This window comes from Eutrema salsugineum, unplaced genomic scaffold (genome assembly GCF_000478725.1).
Source record: "Eutrema salsugineum unplaced genomic scaffold, Eutsalg1_0 scaffold_5, whole genome shotgun sequence".
Lineage (NCBI taxonomy): Eukaryota > Viridiplantae > Streptophyta > Magnoliopsida > Brassicales > Brassicaceae > Eutrema > Eutrema salsugineum.
This window is the reverse complement of record NW_006256612.1, coordinates 7,694,074-7,713,040: the sequence shown is the minus strand read 5'-3', so window position 1 is coordinate 7,713,040 and position 18,967 is coordinate 7,694,074. Positions and strand designations below refer to the sequence as shown.

At 37.5% G+C, this 18,967-nt stretch overlaps 4 protein-coding genes across 4 annotated transcripts; 2 read left to right on the top strand and 2 right to left on the bottom strand.

Annotated features, from left to right (window-relative positions):
• Positions 1-497: 497 nt before the first annotated feature.
• On the bottom strand, positions 498-8,922 carry LOC18992731 (agamous-like MADS-box protein AGL104). Its single transcript, XM_024153108.1, has 10 exons — positions 8,738-8,922; positions 8,532-8,585; positions 1,982-2,011; positions 1,856-1,874; positions 1,700-1,761; positions 1,547-1,574; positions 1,383-1,444; positions 1,040-1,300; positions 720-882; positions 498-641 (listed from the first exon to the last, which is right to left on the bottom strand). Exons 1-10 carry the CDS (start codon positions 8,920-8,922, stop codon positions 498-500), a joined length of 1,008 nt encoding a protein of 335 aa, XP_024008876.1.
• Positions 8,923-9,357: 435 nt separating this feature from the next.
• Positions 9,358-10,460, bottom strand: LOC18992730 (zinc finger CCCH domain-containing protein 15 homolog). Its single transcript, XM_006416166.2, has 3 exons — positions 10,296-10,460; positions 9,731-9,895; positions 9,358-9,528 (listed from the first exon to the last, which is right to left on the bottom strand). Exons 1-2 carry the CDS (start codon positions 10,389-10,391, stop codon positions 9,761-9,763), a joined length of 231 nt encoding a protein of 76 aa, XP_006416229.1. The 5' UTR covers positions 10,392-10,460; the 3' UTR covers positions 9,358-9,528; positions 9,731-9,760.
• Positions 10,461-12,125: 1,665 nt separating this feature from the next.
• Positions 12,126-15,466, top strand: LOC18992729 (sulfate transporter 1.3). The gene is given in 13 exon segments (XM_024152952.1): positions 12,126-12,455; positions 12,539-12,587; positions 12,807-13,013; positions 13,111-13,286; positions 13,376-13,441; positions 13,526-13,639; positions 13,715-13,831; positions 14,169-14,359; positions 14,361-14,577; positions 14,673-14,863; positions 14,962-15,047; positions 15,159-15,235; positions 15,323-15,466. Coding segments are annotated over 13 exon segments (1,965 nt in total).
• A 1,907-nt stretch (positions 15,467-17,373) lies between these two features.
• LOC18992727 lies at positions 17,374-18,230 on the top strand. Its single transcript, XM_006416164.2, has 2 exons — positions 17,374-17,813; positions 17,921-18,230. The coding sequence occupies exons 1-2, from the start codon at positions 17,485-17,487 to the stop codon at positions 18,060-18,062; spliced, it is 471 nt and encodes a 156-aa protein (XP_006416227.1). The 5' UTR covers positions 17,374-17,484; the 3' UTR covers positions 18,063-18,230.
• Positions 18,231-18,967: the final 737 nt, after the last annotated feature.

Here is an 18,967-nt window from a genome sequence, read left to right as displayed (position 1 = left end):
AGATTTTATAACGAAACTACCCAATTTAACTATTTTTCTCATTTATTTAAACATTATAGTAACACAAATAATGCATTTTGAAACAAGAAAAATCTGATTACAAAGAGCTAAAATTAGCTCAACAGAGAAAATTATTTGTTTTACAGTTATTGGTGCAAAATCTAGATTTAATTAAGATACACTAAATTTATACTTTTCCATTTATTTTAATATCTTTATCTTTAGAAATTAGTTTTCTGATACTTTTCCTTTTATTTTCTTAATAATGATTGAGACAAAATCATCCATTCAGATTTTATGGATTTTATGGATTTTTCGATTTTACTAAGCTTTAAGAAATAGAACTAAAACTTGTTTATACAAATGTGATGTTTTTTTTTATCATCATCGTTTAGTGTCCCCCAAAAAAATGGATAGATGAAAAAAGTAAAAAAAAAAAATTAAAATGGTAACACATAAAATAATATTAATACATTGAATCGTGCGTGTTTTGACAGTTATTGGCTACTGAGCTGGGGAATTCTTGTTTCATAGTCGGCGACGACTTCAAGCTTGTCTTGTTGTGCCTCCGTCGTCACTGCCGGGATCTCACATTGCTGACCTGGCATCATTTCCTCTATGCTGGGACCCACTCCTCCATGCTGGCATTTATCAAAACGTCAATATTTTCGAAGTATTATTTAAAGTGTAATTCATCAAAATTAAAATAAACAAAAGACCTGGTTCATAGAAGCGAACAAGGCCGAAGATGAATACGCCTGGGCCCACTCAGGGAACAGTTCAGCGTTATGATTTGCCACGTGGCATTCGGTCATATTGTTCTGGTTCGAACTTGAGCTACTCCCTTGCAACATGGGTTCGTACATTGCCGATGATAATTCTCTGCCAATTTTAGATTATTTTAAACAAAAAAAAAAACATAAACTCTTAATATTCATAACAAAAACATTTTTTTAATTAAGAAAATAAGTATGTGCTTTGAGTCGAAAGAACATTAAAAGAAATTACATGAGAAAGCTTAGAAAGAAGGAGAGAATACCTGAGTTGATTGGAATGGGCCGACGCATCAAATAGCTGCGCTTGATTAGGCCCGTTTTCAGGCAACCAACCTCCAACGGCGTCGTTCACAAAAGGACCTGCAATGCTTTGTTGCAAGGTAGATGCTTCGAATGAAGATAACTGGCTGCTCAAGAGATGCTCTCTTCGTTGGACAACATGTGTTAACGTGTCGAGAAGTTGCTTCTCACAAACTTCATAATCCTCCATGCTCGTGAATCTTACTGGATCTGGTTCGTATCTCCTGTTCATATATATTAAGGTTATACAAAAAGATATCATGATTTATAAACTATAGCATAGATCATGTTTAATTTCAAAAGAACCTTAGTTCTTCCTGTGCCATTTGGAGTTGTTGTTGTAACCTACAAACTTCTTGCTCAAGTTCCTAGATTTTCCGATTACAAGAGAGACAAATTAATTGGTTAAACTAAACATATCAACATATTTATATATGTGTTGTAATAAATCGATGGAGAGTTTAAAGCACCTCGACGTCGGAGTTGATAGCTGCAGGGCTTTTTAAAGATAATCATATGAAAAAAAAAAAGTTTAGTGTATGGTTAGATTTGTATTGAAGAGTGTTTGGTGAATATATGAAATTATGTAAACGAATAAAGACAAAACAGAAGGAGTTTCGGACTTCGTGAGTTGGAGAGCGATGTCATTTTCATTTTTGAGTTGCTGCAAGACCCTTAGGAGATACTGTCACGTAATAACATTATTCTAGATTAATAGATCACTAAATATAAAAATCACATTGTAAGAAAAGAACTAATCACTTTATGATAAGTCGAACCTCTTTGCTTTGAATATCCCTGCGAAAAAAAAGGAAGAGGTCAAAATGTAAATTTTTTTATATATAATTCTCATTACGAAATGATTATGAATGAATTAATGTAACCCAAAAAAATACGATACATACCGTCTACCGTGGTCGGAAGAGCTTAGAGCACTGAACAACAAAAAAAACAAATAATTAACTAAAAAAGTGAAAATTGTTATAACACATATCATATATGGACTTTTATACCGGCCCATTAGGCCCATCAGGATATTGTACTTAACCTAGATTCCCTATGTACTCTATATATACATTCCAGTGATTAATAAAGTTTCCAAGTTTTCACAACACGTTATCAGCACGATAAGACTCTCTGAGCGAAAAACCCTAATAAATCCGGCCACCACCAAAACCCTAAAAGCAAGTCGAAACTTAAAAGACGCATATCTTCCAAACCGTGAGGAACCAGAAGACGATCTACATATCAAATCGAAGCCCTCGACGAGACGAATCTACTGGTGAAAACCGTTTGTCGATCCAACGTCGGACGCGCCCTCACGCACACTTACAGTACACGACGATCAACCGAGAAAAAAAAAAAACCAGATCCGAGTTTTTCCTTCTTCAACCAGCAGCTTCTCCAGTTTTGGTGATCAATCCTTGGAATTTGTAACGGCTAACTAAGGTCTATTAGCTCCCAGTTTCATTAGCCTGTCAGAAATCCAAAGGTGGAAAAGGTATCTTCTAAAACTGAGAGCCATAGAACCTGTTGTTTAAACACTTCAAAACCCTAAAAAAAAAAAAAAAAAAATCGATCTCTAATTGATTGAAAGTGTTTGATACTCTGATGATTGATTGATAACTTGTTGATTGATTGTTTAAATTACAAGTTTATGCATGTTCAAAGGTTTTAAACTCGTTTTATAAAACCCTAATCTACAAAAACCTAACAACCGTTTTTGGCCATGTTTATGGCATAAACCTATTCGATTTTCTTCATGTTTAATAAGCTTGTTGCAGCTTATTTGATTGTTGATTCTCTTGCTTGAAACACTTGATTGAATAAACTAAGAAAATTAATCCTAAATCCTAAGCTTGATTCACGATTTTGTAATCTTCAAAATCGTAAGTCATAATGCTTAAACCCTAGTCCTTTTCACGTGATTTCTTTGTTGTCCTTGTGAAATTATTAAAACCATCGACCACAGATCCTATAGATCTCGAAATCACATCCAAAATATGTTTTCCAAACCGTTAAAACCCTAGATAAAACCCTAATCATATTCGGCTCCCCTAGGGTTCCTCCTAAACCGCCTAAAACCGGCTAAACCTGGTTCTCATTAACCGAAATTATATTCGGCTTTAACCGATTAAATCACAGCTATTAAACCGACATCATGTTCGGAGTAACTAAAACCATACCCTTTAAAATTTACTATTTCCGAGAAAGTTCCCTCTAATAGAAAGTTTCCTCATATAAAAACTTTCCTCATATAGAAATTTTCCCGACATAGAAACTTTCCTCATTTAGAAAATTACCCAAATTAGAAACTTTCCAAATTTAGAAACTTTCCTAAAATAGAAATATTCTCAAAATAGAAAGTTTCATCATCAGCATTCAAAATTTTCTCAAAACAATCCCTAACAAAATCAATCTCATGTTTCAGATGTCAAACATTCAGAAATGTGAATTCGAGGCCCTTCACGTCTCCGGGGATAACTACCTCGAGTGGGCCCTAGACATGCGCTTGTTCCTTGCATCGAAAGAACTCGATGCATGTATTACCGACGGTAACACCGCATCCCGTAAGGGACAGTCTCAGGCGATATGTCACATACGCCATCATCTGGCCCCGAGCCTTAAGCAGCAATATCTCACTCTTGAGAATCCACTTGAATTGTGGCAAGCGCTGAAAAAGCGATATGACCATCAGAAAATGGTCCAGTTGCCTCAGGCAGATTTCGACTGGAAGAACCTTCGGTTCCAGGACTACAAATCCGTAGATGATTACAACAACGAACTCTTTCGTATTGTTGCCATCCGGAAACTCTGTGGCGAGGATGTGACAGATAATGATCTCCTCGAGAAAACATTATCCACATTCAGCACAGAGAATGTTGTGCTCCAACAACAATACCGTGCAATGAAACACACATTGTACGAAGACTTGTTGTCCTGTCTTCTCCTCGCTGAGAAGAATAATCAGCTGCTTATGAGGAACAGCGCTATGAGGCCCCCGGGATCGGCTCCTGTCCCAGCTTCTCGTCAAGAGTCCTACCATGTTCAACCCGATAGATCCTCAGATCACCGCCGTGGACGTGGTAATGGACGTGGTAATGGCCGAGGACATGGACGTGGAAGACGTGGACGCGGACATGGTCGTGGCAACCGACCTAACCTCAGTTATGGTCCTGGTCGTGGTCGAGGCATCACCAAGCCGACCTGCCACACCAACCCCGATCACTCTGCTTGTACCAGATGTGGGATGTTCAACCACCCAACAAAGCAATGTCGCACCCCCAAGATCCACTGCGATCTATACCAGAAGTACGGAAAAGCTCCTGCTGAAGCCAACATGACTCAGCCAGTCGATGCTGCTAACCTGGAAGGTGACGACCTCCTTGATGATGAGAACACCACAAACGAGCAGACCGACCCCATGGACTATGAAACAGCTGATCTCCTCGATTAATTCAATCATCTGAAACTCTGATACAATTTGATTTTGTTCTTTATTTTTTTTTCATTTTGGGATTTGTTTCATTTTTTTTTTCCATTTGCCTTTATTCTCAGACACTGCTTTACTTTATGATTTATCACATTTTCTGAATTCCTCAATACTGGATTCTATCTTCTATTCATAATGAAGCACACCAGCAAATGGAAACCATAGTCGTAGATAGTGGATCCAGCCACACTATCTTAAGAAACAAAAGTTACTTCATAAACCTAACCTATCAAACCGCAAATATTAGCACCATCGCGGGTCCCTCAAACCTTATCGAAGGATATGGCCATGCCTATGTGTTGCTATCAAATGGCACACAACTTGAAATACCAGATGCTCTATATTCTCCTAGTTCGAAGAGAAATCTTCTGAGCTTCAAGGATATAAGACAGAATGGTTTCCACATAGAAACCCAAGGTCAAGGGAACAAAGAATCCCTCCTAGTCACTAAAACCGTAGACGGCCATAAACAAATCCTCGAAACCATACCCGCGCTCTCTACTGGACTTTACCATGCTAAAGTCAGTATGATTGAAGCTAATACCACTCTCAAAGCCCGGTTTACTGATTATACTATTTGGCACGACCGGCTCGGTCATCCCGGTGCAAATATGATGCGTAAACTAATTCAAAACTCTCAAGGGCATACCCTCAAAGAAAACCGAGCTTATCCTCAACACCTCATGTGCACAGCTTGTTCTCAAGGCAAATTGATCACTCGGCCTTCACCAGTTAAAATCTCTAAACAAACACTTCATTTCCTAGAAAGAATCCAAGGCGATATCTGTGGACCTATACATCCATCTTTCGGACCATTCCGGTACTTCATGGTCCTTATAGACGCATCAACCCGTTGGTCATATGTTTGTCTCTTGTCCTCTCGGAACCAAGCCTTCGCTAGGTTCTTGGCCCAAATCATAAAATTGCGGGCCCATTTCTCTGACTTCCCACTAAAGACTATCCGCCTTGACAATGCTGGTGAATTTACCTCACAAGCGTTTAATGACTACTGTATGGCCATGGGGGTAACCGTGGAACATCCTGTAGCACATGTCCATACTCAAAATGGATTGGCTGAATCATTCATTAAACGCATTCAATGGATAGCCCGACCATTACTCATGAGATCAAAGCTCCCGGCCTCAGCATGGGGACATGCAGTATTACATGCTGCTGAACTCATACGCATCCGGCCATCTAGTGAACACAAATATTCCCCATCCCAACTACTCTCGGGTCATGAGCCAGACATCTCCCATCTCAAAACATTTGGGTGTTCTGTATATGTACCCATTGCTCCATCACATCGAACCAAAATGGGACCTCAAAGAAGGATGTGAATATATGTTGGTTTTGACTCTCCCACCATCATAAGATATCTCGAGCCAACCACTGGAGATCTCTTCAAGGCCAGATATGCGGATTGCCAATTCGATGAATCGGTATATCCCTCTTTAGGTGGTGAGACAAACAAGCTGGTCAAAGATCTTTCATGGAATCAAACATCATTAAATTGGCAAGATCCTCGGACTCTAGAATGTGATTCAGAGATCCAAAAGATTATTCATTATCAAAAGCTAGCTAATCAATTGCCAGATTCCTTTGCTGACCCGACCAAAGTAACCAAATCGTACATCCCAGCTTGTAATGCACCAGTACGAATAGCTGTCCCAACGGGACAGACCCAAGTTGCTACAGAGTCTGCACCACGTCTCAAACGGGGCAGACCTCTCGGTTCCAAAGATAAGAATCCCCGGAAATCAAAGAAAGGTGCAATAACCGAAACCGGGATTCCTGCAATATCAGACATAGCCGCGGCTGAGACTCAATCTAATGAACCCTCAATGAAAGTTCGGGACGCCGAATCTCCAGGTTCAGAAGATAACAATGAGATCTCCATCAATTACAATATGTCCGGAATACAATGGAATCGAAAAAAAGTCGACTTAAATGCACTCTTTGCATACAAAGTAGCACTTGATGTTGCGCTCACGCAAGAGGATCTAGAACCCACGTCAATAACACAGTGTACACATCGAACAGATTGGCTAAAATGGAAAGAAGCCATAAACGTGGAGTTAAAGAGTCTCAAACTCAGAAACGTGTTCGGTCCGATCATCCGGACCCCATCACACATCAAGCCAGTGGGCCACAAATGGGTCTTTGTGCGCAAAAGGAACGAACTCGGTGAAGTCGTTCGATACAAAGCACGGCTTGTAGCATAAGGATTCTCACAGAGACCCGGAATCGATTATGAGGAGACTTATTCTCCAGTGGTGGATGCAACAACATTCCGATTCCTCATAAGTCTGGCCATAAGAGAAAATCTTGATCTGCGGTTAATGGATGTTGTAACCGCATATCTCTATGGGCCCCTGGACAACGAAATATATATAAGACTCCCAGATGGCATTGAACTAAAAGACAAAAATGCATCTCGAGATCAATACTGCATCAGGCTGAACAAATCCTTGTATGGACTGAAACAAAGTGGGCGTATGTGGTACAACCGCCTCAGCGATTACCTCATCAAAGAAGGCTACAAAAATGACCCCATCAGTCCATGCATCTTCATCAAGAAGTACTCAAACAAAGGATTTGTAATCATAGCAGTATACGTGGATGATCTAAACATCCTCGGAACATCTGGTGAGATCTCCCAAACAGTCGACTGCTTAAAAGCAGAATTCAAAATGAAAGACCTAGGCAAAACAAAGTATTGTTTGGGATTACAACTTGAGTACATCAAAGGAGGAATCCTTGTGCATCAATCGGCTTATATCGAAAAGGTACTTAAGCGATTTAATATGGACCAAGCTCACCCATTGACCAGCCCAATGGTAGTTAGAAGCTTAAGTGATGACCCTCTTGGTCCCAAAAAGGATGATGAAGAAATCCTTGGTCCTGAAAAGCCATACATCAGTGCTGTAGGAGCGTTAATGTACCTGGCTAGTCACACTAGACCAGACATATGTTTCGCCGTGAACCTCCTCGCTCGATATAGTTCATCTCCAACTCAGAGGCACTGGAACGGTATAAAACATCTCCTAAGATACCTTCGAGGTACTCAAGACTTAGGACTCTTCTATACTAACCAAAATAAAGATGGGTTAGTCGGCTTCGCCGATGCAGGATATCTATCAGATCCGCACACTGCCAAGTCTCAAACTGGCTACGTTTTTACGCATGGAGGAACAGCCATCTCTTGGAGATCAATGAAGCAGACACTCACTGCCACTTCATCAAACCATGCTGAAATCCTAGCCATTCATGAGGCTAGTAGGGAATGCGTCTGGCTGCGCTCCATGACTCAGCACATCCGCAGAGATTGTGGTATGGACGAAGACACACAGCCCACGGTGATGTATGAAGACAACGCGGCATGCATAGCTCAGCTCAAGGAAGGATATATCAAAGGAGATCGGACGAAGCACATTCTACCGAAGTTCTTCTCAACCTCAGACTGGCAGAAGGACGGCACTCTCAGCGTTCAGCAGGTCCGATCCAGTGAGAATTCAGCTGACCTCTTCACCAAATCATTGCCTACTTCAACACACCGGAAGCTCGTCAAACAGATAGGAATGTATAGACTTAGAGATCTGCAGTGATGCTACAATCAGGGGGAGTAATGCGTGTTGTACTCTTTTTCCTTCATCATGGTTTTGTCCCACTGGGTTTTTCCTGGTAAGGTTTTAATGAGGCAACATTCCCCAGCGCATTATCGAGATCCCGATTGAGTAGCTGACCCGGTTCACTCGTCCAAGGGGAGTGTTATAACACATATCATATATGGACTCTTATACCGGCCCATTAGGCCCATCAGGGCATTGTACTTAACCTAGATTCCCTATGTACTCTATATATACATTCCAGTGATTAATAAAATTTCCAAGTTTTCACAACAAAAATAAATTTAAGAAGTCAAGAAAGAAAAAAAAGAAAAGAAATTAGTATTAGCTTACTTCTCGCGTTCTTGATTAGGAAGATTGATGAATCTTGTGAATACGTCTTCGATCCTGAAGAGATAAGAAATGTTCATCTTTCATGTATTGAAATTTCTCAAAAAATGATAATAGACTGAAAATGTTAGTATGCATCCAAATTCCAAACCCAAGAAATCTAGCAATTGAAAATATTAAATACCAAAAGGTGTAGATGATGATAATACCGAGTTTTGCCGGAAAAGAGGCTAAGACGATCGGAGGGAGAGAACATGATAAGAGCAATGTCGATGTCACAGAGAATCGACAATTCATAAGCTTTCTTAATCAAACCATTTCTACGTTTTGAGAACGTAACTTGTCGATTCGTTGTGTTCTCTATTCTCTTGATTTCCAATTTCACCCGACCCATATTGACAATGCAAGAAGAGATTTTTTCTCTTCATCCAAATCGAATTTGATGTAATGCTGATGAGTAATCTCCAAAACTTCCAAAAAAAAAAAACTTGTTGAATGACGATATTGTTAATATACGGGAAGGTGGAAGAAAATGCGTACACTTAGGCTATTTCGGAGGAACTAAAAATAGAATGTTTGACTAAGATCCCCTCTCTTGCCATGTTTCGCTGTAAATCCTTAAGCCTTTCGCATTATCATTTAAAATTTTCTTAAGCTTACTTCTTTCATTTTTTTCCTCGAAAATATTTGGAGAGCCGTCGCTTTGATTAGTGTTTATCATGCTTTCTCACAATATGTAGTTTCAATGTACCAATTCAGGTTTGATATATGTTCAAATTTGAGTCAAATATAATGTATACATCTAACCTCGTCAACGATCGTTAGGACATTGTTAGGAACCATATATGAAAATATGATTAAAATCCAATATACAGTCATCATCCATTTAATTTCCTGATTAACAAATAAATGGAAACATAAGTACACAACAAAAGAGAAACAGAGTTGGATCACAGATTAGAGATCACCCATTAAGTGTCTTTGATTTTGTCTTAAACACCTGAAAATATAAAAATCGTCAAATCAGAGATAAAGGAGTAACAAATCTTAAAATAATTTCTTCAGAGCAGAGAGATTAGTGATAAAAACACAATGAGCTAACAAAAAAAAGAGTTCCTTAATCCCAACTCTTAAGAGGATAAACTCAGCAGCTAGTAATAGCAATGAGAGAGTGTCTCTTTTATGATCGAATGAATCTGTACCTATGAAGAAGAAGTTTTGAGTAGAAAGAATCAGTGGTGAGTGTCGTCAAAAACCCATGGCTCGTGCAAGAAAAGCTCTCGGCCATTCATTTGGATACGGCCTGAGGCTATGTCCTCTTCACGCTTCCTCGCTGCTTCAGCTTGTTTAGCCGACAATTCAGCGTCCTTACAAGAAAGCAAACAAACTCAGAGGTTAATGTTCAGATGCTTAAAGAACGAACAAGACAGATGCTAGTAACATAACTCTAATGATCAATTGGGAAAAGAGAAAACAATCCAATGATCTACGAGAATCACATATCAGAGGCAATCAATGATGATTCAGAATCAATTTTCCAATAGCTTGAGCTTAAATAATAATTGCCTAATTCAATATCTCACATGTCTCAAGTAACAGAGCTAATACAAGAGAATAAACATCTAAAGCTACAAAATTTCTAGTCCTCGAGAGTAAATGCTCAAATATTATGCGTTCTGCTGGAAATTGAAATCTAGGGTTCTTCGTTTCGATATATTTCAATGGGATTCGAAGTGTAAGTGAGAGATACAGAGAGAAAAAGAACACCTTTTGGCGCTTCCACGCTATGAATTGATCTTTCGAAATTGCGACTTGCGTAGGTTTGTCGCTGGCTTGACGCGTTTCTCCTTCTTCTGCTCCCATCGCTCAACTTTCTCTATCTTCCCAATACACAAAACATAATTGTCTCTTTTGATCGATTTTGCTTCATAGATTGCGCGAAAATAATGTTCTTCAAACGACAGCGTATTTGACCCTGCCCCATAAACATCTCCTTTCCTTTTCCTCGCTACGTCGTCGTATGGTTAAAAACCATTCCCTTTTTTTTGTTACTTCAGTTAAATACCATTCTTTGTTTTTTTACTTCAGTTAAAAACCATTCTTATAGAAAGTAAAATATTGCACAACTTTATAAAAATTCGAGATCCTATGATCGTCAATTTTGTTTCCTCTTCCTTTGATATTTAATATTTTATGGACGAATACGAAATTTAATGGAGGAGGTTTGATCTTTGTGCGTGATTGACTGATTGGTCCACTATAGTTTATTAAAACTTCAAGATCCTGAAATGATCTAATATTCTAATCATATACGGTTTCTATATGTGTGTTACGTTGTTAAGCCACTTTGTAGGATTTTTTCATTCACTCCAACCTTCTCGGCTCTCGCTCATCTTTTTGTCCTTTTTTTTTAAATTGTATCACCAACAATGACTATAGTGTCATGTCTTCTTCGTAAATTTCGGATCTAACAGCGTCGAATGTGTTTTGTTGTTCTTTAGACTGTATCTTGTGTCGTTACAAATTTTTTTTATTTCATCTTAAGAAACAAAAAAACAAAAAAAAGGAAACATTCAAGATTTGTACTCTTATTCATTTTGGATAGGTGAAAAGAAAATGTTTTTTGTTCATTTCTTTTTGGTATCTCAATATTTTCCTTAAGTAGAACTCAGATCTGTTTTAATCCTCACTCTAAGTGTATTTGTAAGGATAATTTTCTCCTCTTCTTTTTAACCATACGCTGCAAAAAGAACTTTCTCTTTTCTATCCACAACCAGGAACTGACTTGAAGAATTTCTCATTGATAAATGGGAAACATCATAATTTCTCTCTTTTCTTAAAATTAGGGTTCCTCTAGACAGGTGATCAGCTTTGTTCACTGAACCTGGTCAAGATCTAGGTTCCTCTGTATTTATTGTTACAATCTAACAGACGTTTTCTACAATCTGGCGTTTCCACATTGTCTTCCCCATTTCGAAACGAGTTAAAAGAAAGTTTCCACATGGAACAACTTTGGAGGAATAAAAGAGGCTAAAACCAAAGATCGAATTCGTCACTGTATTTATTTCGCAGGTACAAAACATAATGCTTCCACTATCAATGGTTTTGCTATTTCTTTTACTTTTATATATAGATTCGTGGTTGTGTTTCCCCTTTTTCATTTCTAATGTAAAAAGCTTTTATCAAATACATGGATATTGGCTATTATATAAAAAAATAATTTAATTTTCCAATCACCGTATGTTTGTATTGATAATAGTATATAGCAACCAAATAAGTGCTAGTCTATCTAAACTCTAAAGTGATTATAAGAAAGATGTATATAGAATAAGCTTTTTCTTTTTGATTAATACGTCGGGTCTAGGAAGTTTAGCGAAAGTTGCAACGTAAAAGCCTTGAGGCAGCAAAGCAATATTTTGCTTGTACGAAATTAATGGAAGTTAATTTCTTATTCTTTGGGATACTATTGGCAACTAGGGACGCAGATTTTCAATAGTGAGATTTCTATGTTTTACATTACTCTTTTGTGTAAAAAAAAGGTCTTGACAGACCTATAAATAAGTTTCTTTCAGCGTTTGCTACAAAACACACATAACAATGTCGGCAAGAGATCACCCTATGGACGGAGAAGGAGAGCTTTCACCGGCGAATATATCTTCCCGGCGGCAAACAAACACACCATTTGTTCACAAAGTCGAAGTTCCTCCGAAGCAAAACCTGTTCAATGAGTTCATGTACGCTTTCAAAGAAACCTTCTTCCACGATGATCCTCTAAGGCATTTCAAGGACCAGTCAATGTCCATGAAACTCATGCTCGGTCTCCAGTCGGTATTTCCGGTATTCGAATGGGGAAGAAACTACAATCTCCAGATGTTTCGTGGTGATCTTATTGCTGGTTTAACCATAGCCAGTCTCTGCATTCCTCAGGTAAATAAATATTAAATTACTTGTCTCACAAGTCACTTCCATAAGAATCATCTATAGATTTGTTATCGAATGGTTTATTTTAGGATATTGGATATGCGAAGCTCGCGAATCTCGACCCTAAGTACGGCCTATGTAAGTTTTGGTTATGTTTTGTTCTTCAAGATTGTTCTTATAACTTTTTTTTAAACGGCAATTTTTTGCTATAACTAAGAAGAAAAAAATGAACAAAATTGTAAAAGCAATATTTTTAACATATAGTAAACAAATATTTGATGATTGAAATAATGGAGGCCTAGAAATTTGAAATAATTTTTAATAACTATGGTTTTTTTCTATTCAATTCTTGAAAAGATTCAAGTCTTGTGCCTCCAATGGTGTACGCATGTATGGGAAGCTCAAGAGATATAGCGATCGGACCCGTCGCAGTGATTTCTCTCCTTTTAGGCACTCTTCTTAGAGCCGAGATCGACCCGAACACAAACCCTAACGAATATCTCCGCCTAGCCTTCACCGCAACGTTCTTTGCCGGTGTCACTCAAGCAACGCTCGGATTCTTCAGGTAACTTACTAATCTCACATAAGATCAGCGATATTGCTGCACCTCCTAAGTTAGCTCGATTCTTTCATGATCTAGAGCTTCTCAACTTTTGTTTCTGACTAGGTTTCTTGATCGATTTCTTATCACACGCGGCGGTCGTAGGGTTCATGGGCGGAGCAGCCATCACCATCGCGCTCCAACAGCTTAAAGGGTTCCTCGGAATCAAGAAATTCACCAAGAAAACCGATATCATCGCGGTTCTTCATTCCGTTTTCAGCTCAGCTCATCACGGAGTAAAGAATCATGTCAATCACTTTTTTTTTTCAGTTTCTCTCGCCCTCTCTGTATCCTTACTGGTTTGGTATCATATATATGCTTCCAGTGGAATTGGCAAACAATACTCATCAGCGCATCTTTCTTGATCTTCCTTCTCGCCTCCAAATTCATCGTAATTCATCAAACCGTTGATTGCAATCTCTCGTCAGTTTCTTTTTTTACTGTTCTGATTTGATCTCAAAATACAAACAAACAGGGGAAGAAGAACAAGAAACTGTTTTGGATTCCAGCGATAGCGCCTTTATTATCTGTTGTCATTTCGACCTTCTTTGTCTACATTACCAGAGCCGACAGAAAAGGAGTTCAAATAGTAAGCTAAATAGTTACTTGCGAGGCAAGTTATTCTTCTTTGTGTTGTCTTATTAATTAGGTTCTCCTTGCGTAGGTGAAACATATCGACAAAGGCCTAAACCCTTCTTCTTTGCGTCTTATACACTTCTCCGGCGATTACCTTCTCAAGGGATTCCGCATTGGCGTCGTCTCAGGCATGGTCGCCTTAACGGTATGTACCTACATTAACCCTAACATTTAAGTTTAATTACTAGTTAATACTATATTTTACTTACTAGTTTTCATTTTTTTATATTTTCTTGTCAACCATCATTTATAAATTGTACAGTAGTTACAAGGGTTTTCTTTTTCGTTTACGTTTTGCATTTGCAATTTAAAAAAAAAAAACTTTGGAAAAAAACATAAAAGCATTTGTGTTTTTTTGTAGAAGAACAAAAAATTAAAACATGAAACTTGTAAAGGAAGAACAAAGATTCTTCATATGATTGATCCTCAATCGAACTGAAAAAAGAAAAGAAAAAACTTACTTTTTTTTAACAAAAAAATAGGAAGCTGTAGCCATAGGAAGAACATTTGCAGCAATGAAAGACTACCAAATTGATGGAAACAAAGAGATGGTAGCATTAGGAGCAATGAACGTGATCGGTTCGATGACTTCTTGCTATGTATCCACCGGGTCGTTCTCAAGATCCGCAGTCAACTTCATGGCCGGATGTCAAACAGCAGTCTCCAACATCATGCATTGTTGTCCTCTTAACGCTTCTCTTCCTCACTCCTCTTTTCAAATACACACCTAACGCGATTCTTGCGGCTATCATCATCAACGCCGTGATTCCTTTGATTGACGTTAACGCCGCAGTTTTGATCTTCAAGATCGATAAGCTTGATTTCGTTGCTTGTATGGGAGCTTTCTTTGGTGTCATCTTTGTATCTGTTGAGATTGGCCTTCTCATTGCCGTACGTCTCAAGCCGAAATAATACATGTGTGGATTGTGACATCTAATTAGTTGCAGTTTTGTTGGCTGATATTATTGAGTTTGTGGATGTTTTAGGTGGGCATATCTTTTGCTAAGATACTCCTGCAAGTTACGAGACCTAGAACTGCGATTCTTGGAAAGATTCCTAGGACTTCGGTTTACCGGAATATCGATCAGTATCCTGAAGCTACTAGGGTTCCCGGAGTTTTGGCAATTCGTGTTGACTCTGCGATTTACTTCTCCAATTCCAATTACGTCAGAGAACGGTGAGAGATCGAATCATGAAACCAAGTTTGTAAGGTTACTTGTTTTGCAAGAAATCAATTTCAGAAACCTTATTGTTTTATTCTTGAAATCTCTATAGGATTCAAAGATGGTTGACAGATGAAGAAGAGATGGTGAAAGCTACACGCTTGCCTAGGATCCAGTTTCTTATCATCGAAATGTCACGTAGTGAACTTCTTTTTTGTTTATAAAAATGTATTTTTTTTTGTTACATATAGATGCGTGTGATGAGCATTGATTCACAGCTAATAATGTTTTATTATACGTTTTTTTCAGCTGTTACGGACATCGATACTAGCGGTATTCACGCCTTAGAAGACTTATACAAGTCTCTCCAGAAGAGAGACATTCAGGTATACACATCATAACCAAAAGTTATATCGGAAAGATATTGGAAAAGTTATAAAATTGACCCTTTTTTTGGTCTTTTGCAAATACAGCTGGTTCTAGCGAATCCAGGACCGGTGGTTATAGACAAGCTATACGTCTCTAACTTCGCAGACATGTTGGGACACGACAAAATCTTTCTGACGGTGGCTGAAGCCGTGGATTGTTGTTGTCCAAAACTCTCCGACGAGGTCTGAAACAGAGAAGACGACGAAGAATCTTGATGATGAAGCAAAAAAAAAATGACAAAGTGTTGTATTTTGTACAGACTGACTGATGTGAGTAGTCAGGGATTTTGCCTTCGATTTATCTTTTATCCCCCTAAGTGTTGTGACATAGAAATTTTTTAAAAAAAAAATCGTAGCCACGTTTTTTGCAACTTCGATCTTTATCAATAAATGTTTTGATAACGTGTCAGTGTTTATTTACTTTCAATAACTCTCATCTGAACATGCATATATAAGATAAATATATATATATATATATATATATATTGTTGATCTAGTCACATGAAATCGGAACCCAAACATTAACATCGATCGAATCAACGTAATGCAATGGGAGACGACTCTGGACTGCATTTCTATGATTATTGGTAGGAAAACATTGACAAAACCCTTTTGCTTTCAAGAGTCGAACATTGACAAAACAATAGTTATATCTTTTATAAAAAAAAACTTGCTACAAAATTATATATGTGTGAACCAAAACCAGAAGTGATACCCGCTTGTGAAGGAAAAGAGGGTCCACATTACACTCTTCTTCTGGTATATGGGATTAGGACCTCGATTTTTTTGTAATTGTTTACGTATCTAGGCGTTAGTTAGACGATCGTTATCTATCATTTTTTTATGTATTATGTACCTAGTGGAACTAATAATGATATCAATTTTGTTTTATGTATTATGTACCTAGATGATGGAACTAATTTGGTGGTTTAGGTACCAATTAGATAGGCTTGACAATCGTTTTTAATCTATCCAGTTACATCAAATAAATTTTTAGCAAAAAAAAACTATGAACTCTCAAACCAATGTATTTTTTCGAGAATTAAACAAAATAACTTGTTGATAATTTGGTATTTAAACGTGTAACGATAAAAAGATGTAGTCAATTTTATGTGATTTTGGTTAAAATTTTGATTTGGTCGTTTATTATTTACAAGTTCTATTCGACATTTACTTATTGTTTTGTTGACGTCTAAAAATCGTCCATACATCAACTAGACACAAAGTAAACATTGATCCACTGTATTACTTAGCATCTAGCAGTTTAAAATCAGATAACTGTTAAGTATTAAACAAGTAAAAACTCAACTTTAACTGTTATGATTATACCTCTCAATTTCAAGACCTTTGATTCGATGAATTCATGCTCTAGCTAGTGTTTTAAAAAAAAACTAAAAATATTTAACCACCGTACAATATAATTCTAGGAATATATTAAACAAAAAAAAATCAAAAGGTCTTCTAAAAAATATTAATTGATAAAGTAGAAAAGTGGATGTTGAGACCGACCATTTTGGTACAATGTGCCACTCTGTTTGTACAGTAAACAAGTCCCCAATGCACCAATCAGACAAGCTTGTTAGATCTTGTTCTTTGTGCATAATTTTCAAAAATTTGAACCAAAAACTTAAAAATAAAAAAAGGGCAAGAGATGCTAATTTGCTAAGGACTTTCAATCCATCAATCATTCCATCGAAGAAAAAAAACAAAACTTGAAATGTTAATACAAATAGGTCAGTTGATATTGTAATTGGCTTGGGAAGTGGTGAAACGTTTTAAGCCCTTTTACTATTGCAAAGAGACATATCGGTCACGAAAAGTGGGGCCTTGTAGCCCAGACGTTAGGAGCTAGAAAACAACATTTTTGCATTTTTTTTTCTTTTCTTTTTTTTTTTCCTTCGAATTAGAAAAAATAATTGACCAAAAAAAAAATCCCAAAAAAGAAAGACAAAATAATTTGATGATAGACGACAAAATGCAATAATAACGAGTAAACACTGAGAATCCGAATCATGACGTGTCGTTATAATAATGGGAATAGAATCAGACCGAGATAGAAAATCCAACGGTCGAGATTCACTCCTCAGTTTATGGCTTTCCTTTTTATCTTCTCTGTCTCTTTTCTTTTTCTCACTTCCCTCTTTCTCTCTTTCGCTTTGCTCTGTTCACTCAAAAAAAAAAAAAAAAAAAAACTAAACACGAACAAGATGTTGTTGGGGAAGAGACAGAGACCACCGATAAAGAGAACAACGAGTCTGTCGGAGATAAAGTTCGATTTGAACTTACCTAGCGAACAAGAGCCGTCCGATCATCAGATTCAGAACCCTCCGTCCCGGAAACAGTTGATGACCGTTGATGAACACGGTGATGTTCATCATCATGTAACGTTAGATCAACGGCTCTTAGCGATGGTCTCACCGAGAGGTGCACAGAGGAGACACTCAGCAGATAACTCCACTCACGCCGGAGAGTTTCTGAGATCTTGCTCCCTCTGTAAACGCCATCTTGTTCCCGGCCGCGACATCTATATGTATAGGTATTTCTTTAAAAAATTATGTTTTTAATCTGATGGTTTTTTTTTTGGTTTTATTAGTTATATGGAATTTAACGATTTTATTAATTGGTTGTAATTTTGTTGAGCAGAGGAGATAGGGCGTTTTGTAGTTTAGAGTGCAGGCAACAGCAGATTACTGTGGACGAGAGGAAAGAGAAGGCTTCGGTTGGGTCCACCGTCGTAGTCGCCGCCGGACCCGCCAAAGGAAAGAGAGTTTCCGCCGCCGTGTAGGTCTCTTTTATTTATATCTCGGTATGATTGCATTAGTTATGGGTATGTATTAAAAGCATTGAGCATTGACTGTGATTAACCTTGTTAATCATTTTGTAAACTATGCTTTTTAAACTTATAAGACTATGGTGTTTTGCATATAAGGTTTGTGTTCTACCGATTAATCAGCTTCTAATTATCTGACTGACTAGCTACCTTTACATGTTGAGATATTGTGTGGACATTTGAAATAATCACACAACATGGAAGTTTATCTTTATATAACACTATCTACAATTAGTATGTAACGGACGTTCGACCAAAAAAAAAAAAAAGTATGTAACGGACAAATAGGTCAAATGTATAGAGAAGAAGAAATTCGTATTTTGCGTTTTTACCAACTTAGGTTAAATTACAACTTACAGGTGACGATGATTGTACCTTATGGTATGTACAGTAGACTTTCATGTACAAAATACAGCCAAACAAAAACACTAACCGTACTGTTTTTACTGCATTCCAACATTAGGATCGATGAATATCCACTTGAATTTTGTCATTTTTCTTATTCAAGCAAATAGGAAAAAAACATGATTACTTAAAATATGATTTGTTGGTCAACTAAGTAATCTACTTATTCAGCTAGCATTGACGGGGTCCCTCTATTCCGTCATCGTTGTAACATTTACAGAGATTCATTTGCCCTCTTTTTCATGTCTAGATTCCCAAATGGCTAAATTCCCCTAAGTATTGTTCTAAGCGTAATATTCTTTGAAAAAACAACTGGCTACTCATAACTATGGTCTAAAGAACCTTCTTTTTAGTAAAAGAACACAAAAAACAAAAAAAAAAGGATTACATGTACCAGAAGTATATGATGGTTGTCTTTTTTTTTTTTGTTAAGGATATGATGGTTGACTTATGAT

What these genes read in the sequence shown, in the direction of transcription:
- LOC18992731 (XM_024153108.1), bottom strand. Translation starts at nt 8,922, where the DNA reads ATGGGTCGGGTGAAATTGGAAATCAAGAGAATAGAGAACACAACGAAT. An exon ending in CTCTTTTCCGGCAAAACTCG is followed by an intron (nt 8,586 to 8,737) that starts GTATTATCATCA and finishes TTATCTCTTCAG; the next exon opens with GATCGAAGACGTATTCACAA. An exon ending in CTATCAACTCCGACGTCGAG is followed by an intron (nt 1,445 to 1,546) that starts GTGCTTTAAACT and finishes CGGAAAATCTAG; the next exon opens with GAACTTGAGCAAGAAGTTTG.
- LOC18992730 (XM_006416166.2), bottom strand. Translation starts at nt 10,391, where the DNA reads ATGGGAGCAGAAGAAGGAGAAACGCGTCAAGCCAGCGACAAACCTACG. An exon ending in TAGCGTGGAAGCGCCAAAAG is followed by an intron (nt 9,896 to 10,295) that starts GTGTTCTTTTTC and finishes CTTTCTTGTAAG; the next exon opens with GACGCTGAATTGTCGGCTAA.
- LOC18992727 (XM_006416164.2), top strand. Translation starts at nt 17,485, where the DNA reads ATGTTGTTGGGGAAGAGACAGAGACCACCGATAAAGAGAACAACGAGT. An exon ending in CGCGACATCTATATGTATAG is followed by an intron (nt 17,814 to 17,920) that starts GTATTTCTTTAA and finishes TTTGTTGAGCAG; the next exon opens with AGGAGATAGGGCGTTTTGTA.